General features: G+C 49.3%; 1 protein-coding gene and 1 pseudogene across 3 annotated transcripts in view; both read left to right on the forward strand.

The window, feature by feature from the left end:
• Positions 1–14,885, forward strand: part of LOC144723471 (calpain-3-like) — a 58,457-nt gene that overhangs the window by 21,087 nt on the left and 22,485 nt on the right. For all 3 annotated transcript variants that reach the window (XM_078602252.1, XM_078602254.1, XM_078602253.1), the window contains 8 exons: positions 112–245; positions 2,154–2,322; positions 3,101–3,445; positions 6,164–6,247; positions 7,266–7,351; positions 9,768–9,845; positions 11,698–11,858; positions 13,943–14,112. In XM_078602252.1, the coding sequence (XP_078458378.1) occupies positions 112–245; positions 2,154–2,322; positions 3,101–3,445; positions 6,164–6,247; positions 7,266–7,351; positions 9,768–9,845; positions 11,698–11,858; positions 13,943–14,112 (1,227 nt within the window). The remainder of the gene's footprint in view (positions 1–111; positions 246–2,153; positions 2,323–3,100; positions 3,446–6,163; positions 6,248–7,265; positions 7,352–9,767; positions 9,846–11,697; positions 11,859–13,942; positions 14,113–14,885) is intronic.
• LOC144723872 (U6 spliceosomal RNA) lies at positions 13,785–13,885 on the forward strand (annotated as a pseudogene).

The raw sequence follows: 14,885 nt of genomic DNA on the forward strand, positions 1-14,885 counted from the left end.
ATTTGTGAAGAAATGGCAGTGGGCACGGGAAGAAATGGTCGTGGGCATATCGGCTGATTCTATGAATGGTTCTTTTGACCCGAACGCCCCACCCAACCCCACCCCCTCTAGTTCTGGCGCTTTGGCGAGTGGGTGGACGTGGTGGTGGACGACCGACTGCCCACTTTCAACAACCAGCTGGTGTTTGTGCAGTCGGCCGAGCGTAATGAGTTCTGGAGCGCCCTGCTCGAGAAGGCCTATGCCAAGTGAGACTCGTTGCTTTTGAATCCAGATTGAAAACTAATTTCTTTGGAACGTATTTTTGTGTTTAATTTGTTGTCCTTCCCCGCACCTCCAATTAGCATGGTTGGCTACGTACAGTGTGAAATAAGTTTTATATATACATACATCATCTCCTTGCAGTTCTGGGAAATCTGTAAGTCTTCCCGTGGCATTAAGCACCATTGTTTTGTGTTAGTTGTGTAATAAAACTCCACGAAAGACAAAAACACTATTTTCCACTCTTCTGATATTGTAAGAAAATTTTCTTCCAATGACATGTCCCGGTTTTTTCTGGTATTTATTTACTACCTGCCCACAAACCCCTACCGCTCATTCGCATGGCCACTGGGAACCACGCTCTGACAGCCCAGGAATGATCGGTACAGGGGCCTGGGTTCACGTCCCCCATGTCCCTTGAGCCACAAGGTTCCCTATCCTCAACTCCTCCTGGAATGCCCCCTGGTGCCCTCCTCGCCCTCCGCAGCCAGAGCTGGGGTCAGGAAACAGTAGGAGCATGGGCCACATAAAGACGGTCACTGCATCGCGCACTTTTAGATGCGCTTCTGCGGCCGTCTGGAACGCTCTTCCGATAATAGGAAGTCACTGGAACTATTCACTTTGAAATCTAGATTGAAAACTAATTTCTTTGAAACTGATTTTTGTGTTTAGGTTGTTGTCCTTCACCCACACGTCCGATTAGCACGGTTGGCAACGTATGGTGTGAGAGAAGTTCAATACATTATAAGGTCAATATCAAGTTCTTGTGGAAATTTGCCACGTGACTCATTGGACATGCAAGTAATGCAGCAGAGGCTCTCAAGAGGTATAAAGATGCACTGATTCATCGGTTAATGTTGATTGTTAAGCTTTCGGCGTACGCATCGAATGGCGTGTGTAAGAATAATTGTATTTTTTATTTGTAGTATTTAATGGGTTCACATGACCTTTCAAGCTGTGAGCTACTACCGCATTCACCAGAACATGTATATATATACACACAGAGAGAATTGATTCTCGAAATAAAATGGCAACCCTAAATCGCTAGGGGTCATTGAATCACCAAGGGGTGAATTGTCACACGTCTATGGTCCAGTGACCTCGCAACAAAATGTGATTGTGCAACACCTATTACTGATGCCTCTACGTCAATGCACGTGCTGGTTACCATGCAAAATGATTTTGATGTGCAATGCTGAGTGTCCCATTGTGTTTGTGGAAGAGGATCCACAAACACTCAGCCTCAAATGAGTAACTAGTGCGTTGTGTAAACATCGCCATGAGGGATACAAAGGCGGTCGGGCATGGTGCTGGCCACCCACCCACTCGTGTGCCGTGCCGGTCTTCATGGGTGCTCGCTGACAGCACTTGCTCTTGCAGTCTGCTAAGGCTATACGGGGGATCTTTGTCTGTGTGGAGGGCTCTTGCCTTTTAAAAATTACCGCAACAGCAATTGTTTAACAGTCTATAGTTTGCCTACTTGACTAAATAATGATCGACCATTTTGGTCCAGAAGTGTAAATAGTATTTCATTTTATTTTGTCTAGTTATTTCTGATTTAATGACGGTCACCGCATCGTGCGCTTTCAGATGGGCTTCTGCGGCCGTCTGGAATGCTCTTCCTTCCAATATAGATTGTTTAAAATTAGGAAGCCACTGGAGCGATCCACTTTAAAATCTAGATTTAAAACTAATTTCTTTAGAACTGTTTCTTGTGTTTAGCTTGTTGACCTTCGGCTATGTACGGTTCGAAAGAAAGTTAAACATACAGTGCATACCTCTTGCTTAATTCCACAAACCCTTGCCCTCATAAAGCACTGGATTACAATCGCGCGCAACCGCAAGCGGTCTGCTTGCCTGTTGTCGTTGTCTGATCGCGATGAATACAAACACAGGGTCCATGGCTCCTACGAGGCCCTGAAAGGCGGGAACACGACCGAGGCCATGGAGGACTTCACGGGCGGTGTGACCGAGTACTTCGAGATGAAAAACCCTCCCAAGGATCTCTATAAGATCATGGTGAAGGCAACGTCCCGTCGCTCACTCATGGGCTGCTCCATCGACGTAAGAGGAAAAGCACAATTATAGCAATATCAAAGGAAACTCTAAGGCACCAAGCACGTTCACTATAGCTTCAATTGACGCGCGCCTACATTTAGGGGCTGTCGCTTGCAATTTTGAAAGCTTGATTGGCTCTTTTAGTCAAGCCCCACGAGGTTCACATGTAATTTCACGAATCAATATGCCATTTCGATGAGCAGTAATTACGAGAGTTATCATGATCTCGCCCCTACTGAGACAGGCGGACAGACGGACAGAGCTAATGCATCTTCTCAGGTTTTTTCGGTAAAGTCACGTAGAAAGTAAAACAAAATAAAAATAAAAACAAAAATCACGACGTTTCGGAGGCAACACAAGTCTCCGTCATCAGGTGGGACCGTCACATCAAGCTACAGCTAATCTGGCTGTGACGGTCCCACCTGATGACGGAGACTTGTGTTGCCTCCGAAACGTCGTGATTTTTGTTTTTTATTTTGTTTTACTTTCTACGTGACTTTACCGAAAAAACCTGAGAAGATGATTCCTTGCAGTCACGAAAGCTTCAAATCTAGAGCTAATGCATTCAAAAGTAACACTGGGGACCTGTCTAAGCACCTCTGTAATAATCAATTTCATTTATAAAGCGGCTCTCTTTAAGGTACTCAAAGCAACACGTCCATCGTTGGCGGGGGATGGTGGGGGGGGGGGGCAATACTTAAGAAGTACCGGTGCTAATTTGGGGAATCTGGGCCGTTAGAAGACGTGCACCTGCTGTTGCTGCTGTGCCCGCGCTTGTGCCCAGGATGGGATGTGCTGGCGCTGCGGGATCCCGGCTCCCGACAGCGTCGGCCTCGTCCGCTCCAAGTGCGACAGTTGCTGCGACGAAGAGGACCACGACCACGACCACGAGGGCGAGCAGGAGCAGGACCACTCGCACCTGCACCCCCCGGCGCAGGCGAGCGGCGGCTCCCCGCTGGCGCGCGGCTTCCCGCAAACCCCGTTCTCTGCGCTGCCGGACCCCTTCTCGCCGGGGCCTGGAGCGTCGTCAGCACAGGGAGGCGACATCAAGTTTGACTTCCCCGATGGAGGCGGAGGAGGACGCAGCCTGACCAGGGACAGCAGCGTTAGCGGCCCCATCACGCCCAAGGTGACCACCCGCCACCGCGGTGGGAAGCGCGCGCTGGCGAGATATTAACTCCCGCGGCCGGTGTGCAGGAAGTCGTGGGTTTGATCCCGACCTTGACGCCTGTTGTATATTTGGAGTTTGCGTGCATTCCCCGTGGTCGAGTGGATTTTTCTCCGGGTCCTCGGGTTTTTCCCTTCCACTTTTAGAAAGGTGCGTTTAGAGTATTTGGCTGTTATAAATTTGCACATGATAAGCCACATGTTTAGTTTGTCCTTCCCCCGCGCCTCCGATTAGCACGGTTGGCTATGTACGGTGCGAAAGATGTTCAACACGCATACATACAACTAGCAGATGCCGAGGCAGCCGCCCCATAACAGCTGCAGATGAGATTGTTTTCATGACTTAGGCCAAATAATCTCATCAGGCCTTTGATGTTGAGCAGGCCTGAGTCTGGATAGTGCTTGGAAAACCAGGCCCACAGCGGGGCCCTCTTGTGTGCAAGGCCCATGAAAAATGTCCTTCTTCTACAGTCACATCATGATGAACCAGATGTAGTCAGAACATGCTCGGGTTTTAAAATACATTGATGTCTGTTTTTAGATTTGGCAGGTCATTAGATGAGGTTTCAAATGTGAATCAGCAGTTGGTCTATTTATATCAGCAGATTTAAACTGCTGCACTGCCATGGACACTCATGGCTTCGATCGCAACATTAAAAGAAAGGTAGCAGCCATGCAGTTGTTAGCCGACTGCGTTACACACCTGTCGACTCCAGGTGTTCTTCCTGTTCACGGCTAACATCAGTGGCGAGGGAGCTGGTAGGAACGTTGGGTTGCTCGGTCAATGGCCAGGGTCAACGGCGGCGTGGTGTATTCCGAAAATATGCCCGACTGTGAGGGCGGGCACAAGCCGGCGTGAGTAGGTTAAACGTTGAGTTTTATTTATAAGGGCACCACGGGGTGACCAGCCCCTCCCCACCCAGCCCCACCCCTCCCACCCCCCAACCAGCCCCACCCTCCCCACCCAGCCCCTCCCCACCCTCCCTCCCCACCCAGCCCCTCCCCATCCTCCTCACCCAGCCCCTCCCCACCCTTCCCTCCTCACCCAGCCCCTCCCTCCCCACCCAGCCCCTCCCTGCACGACGGACACAATAATCCCCTGTGGGCTGGTGTAACCTAGCGGTTCCTACCAGTACCAGCATGTCACCCCCCCATAGGAAGCCATACTTATCAGTTTGGTGAAGTCTGGGAAAACATCCTCCATCACCAATACGGTGTTTGCGCGTGTGTGTTGAGACCTTCATTCAGTCGTGGACTGACAAAGGTGAGGATTTAAATTGATTTATTATTGACATTAAAAAGTCACAATTATGCTTGCACTTCCTTTTAATAGAATTCAACTAACACCAATAGGAATAAAGCGACTTGTGTTTCACCAGGTAAGAACTCACGAGACTAGTATACAGGAGTCTCATTTGGAAGAGTGACCTGGGGGCATTCGTCTGCCCATGGGTGGTGACGGTTGCCATGTATCATCCCAAATTAGTAATTTGCGGGTCATTTTGAATTGGGCCAATTTGGACCCTGACGGAATATTCTATCATGTTAACATCAATGAAGACACCCTCACCAGGGTGTGGATATGCATGCATGTGTTTGCTCGTGATGAAATCCTGCAGCCGCTGCGTTTGTGCTCACACGCTATCTTCATGGTGATCGCGAGCGGCAATGTTGGTCCTGAAATATCATCACCAGCAGCAGCAGAGGCTCACCTAGTGGGGGGCAAAAGTTTTTTTTTTATGTTTTCAGTTTCATTTATTGTGTATAACCCTGTGAGCCATTCGGCTCTTGAATCGGGTGCAACCGCAACAAACAAGAAACAAAAACATGAACAAGCAAAGGGGCGGATACCCCACGCCCCCCCCCCCCCCAAAATGTGTATATGACCAATGCGTGTCATAGGATAATTAAAAAAAATCAATGAAGTATACTTGTAAATATATAATCATGGTTGATGTGTGTTTTATTTTTGATATATTTTATATGATGCAATATTGATTTTTTTTTTATTAGCCTATGACACGCAATGGGCATAAACACATTTTGTTTGTTGCGGTTGCACCCGATTCAAGAGCCGAATGGCTCACAGGGCCATACCAAATAAATTAACTTGAACTTGAACAAACGTATGCTATATGAAATATGTTGTTTGCAGAGCGACTTGGTACTCTTGGTAGGAAAATTATTGAATAATCACCATCACCCACTCAGCAATGCATCTCAATCCTGCACGTGAATGCATCTCCTGAAGTCACAACTTAACAACGTTGAATTGCTGGATCATTTATGAAAACAGTCTGTGAGTGTACACTCACAAAACTGTGGAGCAGGACACATGGATTGTCCACAACGTGAGCACCGACACACGGCGCACGATAACCAGCCGTAGAAATCTTTTAACTTTGTCCAAATTTTTGTCCCGCCCGAAGGTTTTCAGACTTCACGCTCAACTCATGATGAGACACAGGGCAGTGCTACCTGAGAAGTGGGCACAGTGGACAGATGAGTAGGCCGGACCTCTAAACAGTAGGCCAGGCCAATGTAATACAGAAAAGGGCTGCCCGATTACCACACGTCCTGGTTGGAGCCTTCCGGAAGTACGGTAACCTTACCGAAGAGGGACCTCAACACGTGCTTCTAAACCTTTGTTCCCTCTCCCATCTCAAATGTCTGCCCACAGATCGCCATGTTGACGCACGCAGAGTCGCGGACGCCCATGGGGCTCGTGCGAAACCATGCCTACTCCATCACGGGCTTGGACGAGGTCGACGTCCCTTCCCACCGCCGTCGCACGTTCACCACCAGCTGAGATCACCTCCACTCATGCTGCATTTACGCAGCCGCCGGGGGGGGGGAAGGGTCATGGTGAAGTTCACAACCCGGGGGTAGCCAGCTCGGGGCCATGCTCCCAACGCAGTCCTGCGGCGCCGAGCCCGACCTGAAATGGGCTCATGGGAGAGGATCCAGCAGCTCGTTTTTTTTGTAAACCGAGTCACATGCTTATGTGTCACCCGATGTGCCCGAAGCTGGCCTCAGAATCTGTTGTAATGTCACCGAGTCAATGCGGAGGCTGGCAGCGGGGTCAACGGCATCCTTCGCCTGGGCCATCTTACTCGCAGAAATAAAAGCGTATCAGCTCCGAAAAGCCTAACCTAACCTTGACCTGCGTTTCCTGAGTCTCTCAGCCTGGCTGCAGAGGGTAGAGAAGGGAGGCAGGGGAGGATGGGGCATGGGGGAGGACGCGTGAGGGTCTGAGCTCCTGGAGCCCCATGGCCTTTGAAGTATGGGGACTTGGATGCAGACTGTTCTGCTGATCCTGGAATGCAAGTTGGTGGTCATGGAATTGTTGCATTTGCGGCTCAAAGCCTTGAGTGACGGTGGTGCAGGTTCTTTGTGTGCTGTTGTAGTGATGAAGGAGATACACGAATGTAGAGCGATACCATTTAAAAGGAGGAACAAGAAAAAGCTGAAGTTCCATTAATGTCCGCAGGTACATTTAGGTGTCTTCTCGTCTACGGTCTCATTGGACCAGTTGGACTTTTATCGTTCTTGGAGGAACGAATTTTGTGTTTATCTAAATTACTCATTCATTGTAAACCTAACCCATGTTTGCCAGCACAGAGTCAACATCGATTTGACATTCTAGTACGGGGTGAATGTGCGACTACTTTGTGCCAGCCCGAACAGGTAGCCCACTGAAATCGCTCGCCCCAGCTGTCTGCACGCCAAATTCTGTGGGGTCCTCTGCCTCTGTTCTGTGTTCACGTGTGACGGACGTGCAGGTGAAGCATCGCAGCAAGATCGTACAGCTGGTCCGACTGCGAAACCCATGGGGTCACGTGGAGTGGATCGGGCCGTGGAGTGACGCGTGCGTGACAGTGTCAATGTCGTTTCCACATTTTTCCGCTCGCTCTGATCCACCTTGACCCGACCGGTTGAGCGTCACCCGCCTCCACCCACCCTCTTCCTGTCACAATTCTCACCCCCCCCCCCCGCCCTCCGTTCGCTGGCTTGTACAATGGTTCGACAGCTTTTGCTGACTGGTGTAACAAAGAGAAACCAACTGATTTACAATAGGTGGAAACGAGAAAGTATAATTAGGAATGAAGTTTGGGCGGATCAGAGGAGGGACCGCAAAGCCACAAACGCGATGCCAAGGCTTGAAAGGAGCAGCGGCTTGACTCCTGCGACCCTTGTCTCGTCCGTGTGGTTATTCTGGAGAGGCTCTGCAGTTGCAGTGGGTGCTGCAGTCATGTTTAAAGTCGTACTCATTACACACAAAGTGCTTGCTACAAATCAAGCACAATGCCGTGCTGATCTCGTCAAGGAGCATAAACCATCATGGGAACTCCGGTCATCCTCGCAGCGGATGTTGGCTAGCCACTGAACACAGACGATCACTGCATCGCACGCTCTCATATGAATTCCTGCGGCCGTCTGGAACGCTCTTCCTTCAAATATTAGGAAGCCACTGGAGCTATGCACTTTTAAATCTAGATTTAAAACTAATTTCGTTCGAACTGCTTTTTATGTTTAGTTTGTTGTCCTTCCCCCGGACCTCCGATGAGCATGTTTGGCTATGTACGGTGCGAAAGAGTTAAACGTACATGCGTGCACACAAGCTACGAAGGCGTTTGCCGAATCTCCAAGCAGAGGCTGCACGCGTTAAAATAAACCTTACGGGGCTATCTGTGGTGATTGACTTCCAGCTAGTTCTCTTCAGATCAGCGACCCGGAAAATATTTCCGTATCTGGCACACACGTCCAGGAGACCTCGTCACGTGCCTTACGCCATTCTCCAGTATATTCAGTAAGTCATTCAACGCTATGTGCACATAAAGCTGATCTAATTATTAATTGATTAACATTGATTTGCATACTCGCTTTACATGTGTAGGGACGCAGATCGGATACAGTAATACTTGGATTAACTTATTTTATTTAACAAGCACCATCGGGATGATACACACCCGACGTGGGTGCACACTATTACAATTAAGACCGTTTATTGTTAGAGCAGTTGGTAGGCTGTCTGACTAACAGCACCCCGGGATGGTGAAGGCAGAGATGACGACGAGGAGATGGTGACGACGGTGATCTTGAGCGGCACGACGGGATCCCATTTCCAGCGACAGCCCCGAGCTCCCGCTCAGGGCCCCCTCTTTTACTCCCAGCGCGGCCTCGCTCCGCCCCGGGCCACGCCCCCTTCTAGAACCTACCAGCGGGTTCCCGGGGCTTCCCGATGGGCCCCTCTCTGTGACCTTTCCCCTTTAGATGTCCCCCTCTTGTGTCTATCGTGGCCTGCTGACGCGACTACTGCCCTACACCGCAGTTACCCTTTTCCACCAGCAGCCAACGCTATACCACTACACTTGCATAATAATTTACTATTTACACAAATGTTACGCTCTTACATTTAGGCTCACGGAGGAAACAAAACGTTTTCTAATCAGACTAAATGAATGATGATAACAATAATCATTTCAACTTGTAATGCACCGCAGAGCACTCACTCGCTTGTAGAGAGAGATAGATACTCAGAGTCACGAGGAGGAACCACAGATGAGTGGGAAAGGGCAGCAACAGCCAGCCGGTGAGCCGGCACCAATAATTGTCCAAGCTTTGTGGTCCTCTCTATATATACACGTGCAGATGTTTCCAGCTAATTAACGAGTGTTTACATTGTGGGCGGAAACTCAAGTTCAAGTGTATTTATTAGATATAGCCCTGTGAGCCATTCGGCTCTTGAATCTGGTCAAACCGCAACAAACAAAAAACAAAAACATGAACTGGAGTGCCTGAATTGGTACATGTCAACTCGGCATGTCATTATTCAGTTCAAGGATTGATTCTCGCCCATCGTACTGAATGGATAATCTCTCGTGCCTGTGAAGCTTTGACACGCAAGAGATACAAAAACACAAAACATTCTTACAAAATGATTGCGCGTAATGTCCAATTTTTATCGACGATTAAACGCATCGTTACACACCCATACTGCCACGTGTGCTAAGCAAAGAGCAAAACCACCTCAACACCGTGCACCCATTAGCCCCTCATTGAGGCAGCGAAATTAACAGCAGGCTAACAATTTGGACATTGGTCCTCTTTCAGAAAATCACGGCCAGAGGCGGGGGGCGAAACGTTGCAACGCCACACCCGTCGCCCTGTTACTGGGCAGCGCCAATGATTATTATGTCGGAGTGATCTCTGTGAACGCTGGCATTTATTGGCCTGTTGTAAAGTTGTCTTTTTTCTAACCCCCCCCCCCCCCCCCTTTACAGCTCCAAGGAGTGGAATGAAATCACGCCGCCGGAGAAGCAGCGCCTTCAACTCATCAGCGCCGAGGACGGGGAGTTCTGGTGACCTATGCCAACTGCGGTCGCGTCAGCTGTTATAATTGCCGCCTCGCCGTCGTGTTCGGCGTCACAGTGACCCCCCGGTTCTCTCTCAGGCGTCGCACGAGATGTGAAAGGGGCAGCCCCCGCAAGTTCGGCAGCCTGAATTGTCGAGTTAACCTCGGGGACGCTACCTGGCCTGCAGTGGTGTCAGGAAAAGTAATACGTGGTCACAGTACCACATTACGTTACCAGCAAGGGTGTTCGCCGGTATGTTACACGACTGCTTCCCTAATGGGGGGCGGTAGTGTAGCGGTTAGCGCACTGCACGGTGAACCCGGCCACCCGAGTTCGATTCCCGCTTACGGCCAACACCAGTGACGATTATCTGAACTGATTTTTGGGCCTCCCCTAGGTCGACTCAGCCTCAACTGAGTACTTGGTGCAGTGTGTAAACATCGCCACTGAGGAGACAAAGGCGGTCGGGCGTGGTGCTGGTCAACAACCCCCTCGTGTTGCTGTGCCGGCCTTCATAGGCGCTACTCGCTAACAGCACTTGCGCCAACAGCCTGTCACACAAACTCTCTGATGTCGTGTTTTCTGGCCGCTCCTGACGAAGCTTCTAGCACGTGGAGCGAAATGTCAGACATCATGCGGGAGAACATGCAGTACGGCCCTTAACCACATCAGAGAGCTGAGGGGGCAAGTGCCTGCCAACAGCTCATCACATCTGCATGCGACGAGATCTGAATATTAAATCATTTTACGATTGTTACATTGTTTAAAGGGGTTTTTTAATGTATTCTCCTTCAGCCTTTGCCAAGCATGGCAGAATCGTAGCACACTGCAGTTGTATAAGACAACTAAAGTTAAAATGTCCCCGAGTGTCACAATTAATTCAGTGTAAAACAACGTACCACCGCTAACCGGTGAACATCATTCGAATTTGGAACGTTTTAAGTGTGCTATTGTTAGGCAATAAAAAAACATGACATCTTACAAAACAACAGCATGTCATTTGTTGCATTGTGAGACTGTGAGAGATGGAGACAGCTTCGCTTGATCCCTTAATCCAGCAGTGGATAGATTAGGGCTGATAATGACGATGTTGAAAACAACTTAAGTGAACATTTCCCTTCGTGATATGTAACTCAATATACAGGAAATACTGAGATTAAAACTTTCATCACTCTCATATCTATACCGGTGTAAATTTCAGGAAATATTTTCTGAAGATTATTTTGTAAATGGAAACAACAACAGAAATGTGATCCGTAGAAAATCATTCATATTTTCACCACTTGCAGACTGATGAACGTCAGTCATTTCAGAAATATGAAGTGGTTTTCTTGATCATTTCATACCAAAACATACTTTTCTAATTTAAATGTAAGGTAAAAAAAACTCCATGAAATATATTTCACCGCTAAAATATTTGGGGATTTTTTTGTTAGAACTGTTATAGCTGTTCATACTTTTGGTAGGGGTTTAATATCAGGGGTGTAATTATGTATTTCATATTACTTTATTTAAATAATATCTATAAAGTATGGGTTAATGCGACCCGCTCCAGTCCCAAGGGGCCACTACATTTGTCACAAAGTTAAAAACAATGATAATGAATCCTCAATGCAAACGATGAACCCAAAATCACGACAGTTTGCTGAATTGCAAGAGGGGGGAGGGAGGAAGTCATTAATCCCATAGTTTTCTACCACGTAAAAGTGCTCTTTTTTCAACAAACAACTGACCAACTCCATCACAAAATCACCTGGACCACGAGACAATTGCCGGGTCGGAGCTCGGCTCGTAAGCACCGGGCCTAACGTTGTGAGCGCAATCACAACCCATCGACGATCTTCTCTCCCCGCCCAAGGATATCCTTCCAGGACTTCTGCCGCAACTTCACCAAGCTGGAGATCTGCAATCTGTCGCCGGACGCGCTCGCCGACGACCGCACCAACAAGTGGACCGTGTCGGTCAGCGAGGGCCGCTGGGTGCGGGGCTGCTCGGCGGGCGGCTGCCGGAACTACCCGGGTACCGCCAGCACGTCTACCCTCGCCCCTGCTTGCATCTCGCTCGTCTACCCGCTCCCCCGTCTAGCCACTCCCCCGTCTAACCGCTCCCCTGCCTACCCGCTCCCCAGGCTACCCGCTCCCCTGCCTATCCGCTCCCCAGTCTACCTATCCTCTGCCTACCTGCTCCTCCATCTACCCTATCCACTGTCTACCTGTCCCCTGTCTACCCTCTCCCCTATCTATCTGCTCCCCAGTCTACCCACTCCCCTGTCTACCCGCTCCCCCGTCTACTCACTCCCCCGTCTTCCTATCCCCTGCCTACCTGCTCCTCCATCTACCATATCCACTGTCTACCTGTCCCCTGTCTACCTGTCACCTGTCTATCTGCTCCCCAGTCTACCCACTCCCCTGTCTACCCTCTCCTCCGCCTACCTGCTCCTTCGTCGACTCTGCCTCCTGACTGTCCTCTCTCCCAACTCCCCCCATTTCTCAGCAGCACCTCACAAACACCAGCCCCCCCACACAAATTTCCAGTCTCGATGTAGGACAGCAGCTGTTGACAAGCCAGCTGGTGGTGAAATTAATCCACCCCGGAGGCAGAGGCTTTGCATGGTTGGCATTGGTCTTGTTGCAAGGAATGAAATGGGCACTCGCTGTCTACATGTTTCTCTCTTCTGAGCTCCGTGCTTGGGCCCCCTCCAGCCCATGGGCCTCAGAGATGATGAGATTAATTAATCCTGTGCGGGATACGGCATCACAGAAATTAAAGTGTGCACCCATTCCTGCAATGCTGCAACTGCTACTTAGATAAATAAACTTCAGGGGTGAAACAATTGACTTGCCCAGCGATTCGATGATGTCACAATTTAGGGCCGCGATTCGAATTCGGACTTGATTCTTTCTCATATGACGTTCCCCTTTCTTTCGTATTTTCTATTTTAGTTTTCCTGTCTCGTTTCTATAGTTGCATTTCGCTCCATCCTTCCGAACGTGACCGGTCCCTTTCCCATCGTTGTTCACTCATGGAGAAAAATCATGGCATGCTCAGTTGTGACACAAAGCAATCGGGAACACTTGTGTGTTGTGAATTAGTTTTTCTTGTCACGAGACTTCAGAATCGATAGAGAAGTCTCCAAGAGCAGTGCAACTCCACCCGTAGTTTCTCCAAACTCTGATCCACGCAAACTCGCACGGTGCTCCTTTCCAAGCTTCACAAATTACCGTTGGATTGCGAATAAAGTTGGCGACAAGCTGCAGACTCCCGACGGTTGCGAAATAGTTCCCTCGTGACCTGGATAGAGCACTTGGTTCAAATTGACACCACGTGTGCTTGTGTGCGTGTAGAATGCACTTCTTAACAAGCACTCTGCAGTCACCTGGGGCTATTGTGTCGCAATAATGAGACACATGCGGCGGCGTGTAACGACTTGATTTGTGTTTGAACGGAGGATATTGGTGAACATGGAACGGAGGATATTGGTGAACATGGAAAGGCTTACCCTGGTGGGTCACGAGGACTTTGGGAAGCCTCGCCATTCGAGAGTGGCCTTCAGCTTTTGAGATCGCTTCAAGTAACTTTCATCCACACACTTGAAGTTGCAGAGAACCATTCAATGTATGCAATATTAAGCTAAGAGAAAAACTAACTTATTAGAAGAGGTGATATTTTGGTGTGTGCACTCTGTGACGATCGGGCTGAGACCATCGACTCACTACATTTGAGAACGACATTTATCCACGGGCGGCTAAAACCCAGACGAGGAACCTGGGATCTCAGCGATGCCCTCAACGACTTTGCCACTTCTGATATTGCGACTTATGACAATTGGCATCTACGCGAGTAGTGAATTTGTGAGTCTGTGTGGGTCCTGTGTAAGTCTATGCGGGTCTGTGTGATCGATGTGTGTCCGAGTCTATGTGCAGCTGTGTGAGTCCGTGCCACTGTGTACGCTCTCCGGCAGTACATATACTAAAATTGGAACGATACAGAGAAGATTAGCATGGCCCCTGCGCAAGGATGACACTGTGTACGCTCTACGTGAGTCTGCGCCGGTCGAAATCTGACACGTGTGCTGCTGCTGCGCTGTCCACGTGCTCGCGCAGACACCTTCTGGACGAACCCCCAGTATCGACTGCAGCTCTACGACGAAGACGATGACCCCGACGACAGCGAGCTGCTGTGCTCCTTCATCGTCGCGCTCATGCAGAAGAATCGACGCAAGGAGCGCAGGCAGGGCAGCACCATGCTCACCATTGGATTCGCCATTTACGAGGTGCGTGCGTCGCCCAGGCAAGCCGCGGCGATCCAAGCGTTCGCCCGCTCCGAGCAGCAGAGACAAATAAAAGTAGAAATTCCACCAGACACGGACCATCAGAAATGAGAGCTTGACAAAGTGTCGAACACTAATGTCTGTTGGTGAAAACAAAGGAAATGGGCTTCACCATTTCTGGCAATAAAACAGGAGGTGTTTAAGATGTTCAAACACCCAATTGATGCCTATTGCAAGGCATCACGTTTCAAAGACAATGCATATATAATTATCAGAGCACGTTTGTATGTTTTGCCGCAGGTATGTGTGGTTAATGCAGATTTTCTGCCTTCCAATAGGTATCTGCTTGGCGTTTGAACATATTAACACCTCCTGTTTGATTGACAGAAAGGGTCGAGCCTATTCTTGTTTACCCCCCCCGCCCATCATTTTCATACTGGCACAGTTGGTCCCGTAGATACTACTGTCTGTGTTAGCGTGCAAAACACACAGATATGCACGAGGGGAAATGCCACCGAGAAGGGACCCGTTGGGGGATTTCTGTAAGCGCGAATTTGAATTACCAAAGCGTGCCCGTGCCCGCAGGCTGCACGTTCTTATCAGAGCTGCACTCCGAGCTCACTCAGTGCCCAGTGTGCGGACTGCCAGGCTACACACACTGACCTGTTTCTTGCAATCTGCAACGTTCTTTGCGAATCCCCGCAACCTAAAGGTAAAGGTGCAGCGCTGCAATTACCTGCTCTTGGCACTCCTGTAGACCCCCTTTAGATGGTATT

Source organism: Lampetra planeri, chromosome 18, assembly GCF_965212315.1.
Source record: "Lampetra planeri chromosome 18, kcLamPlan1.2.h2, whole genome shotgun sequence".
NCBI lineage: Eukaryota > Metazoa > Chordata > Hyperoartia > Petromyzontiformes > Petromyzontidae > Lampetra > Lampetra planeri.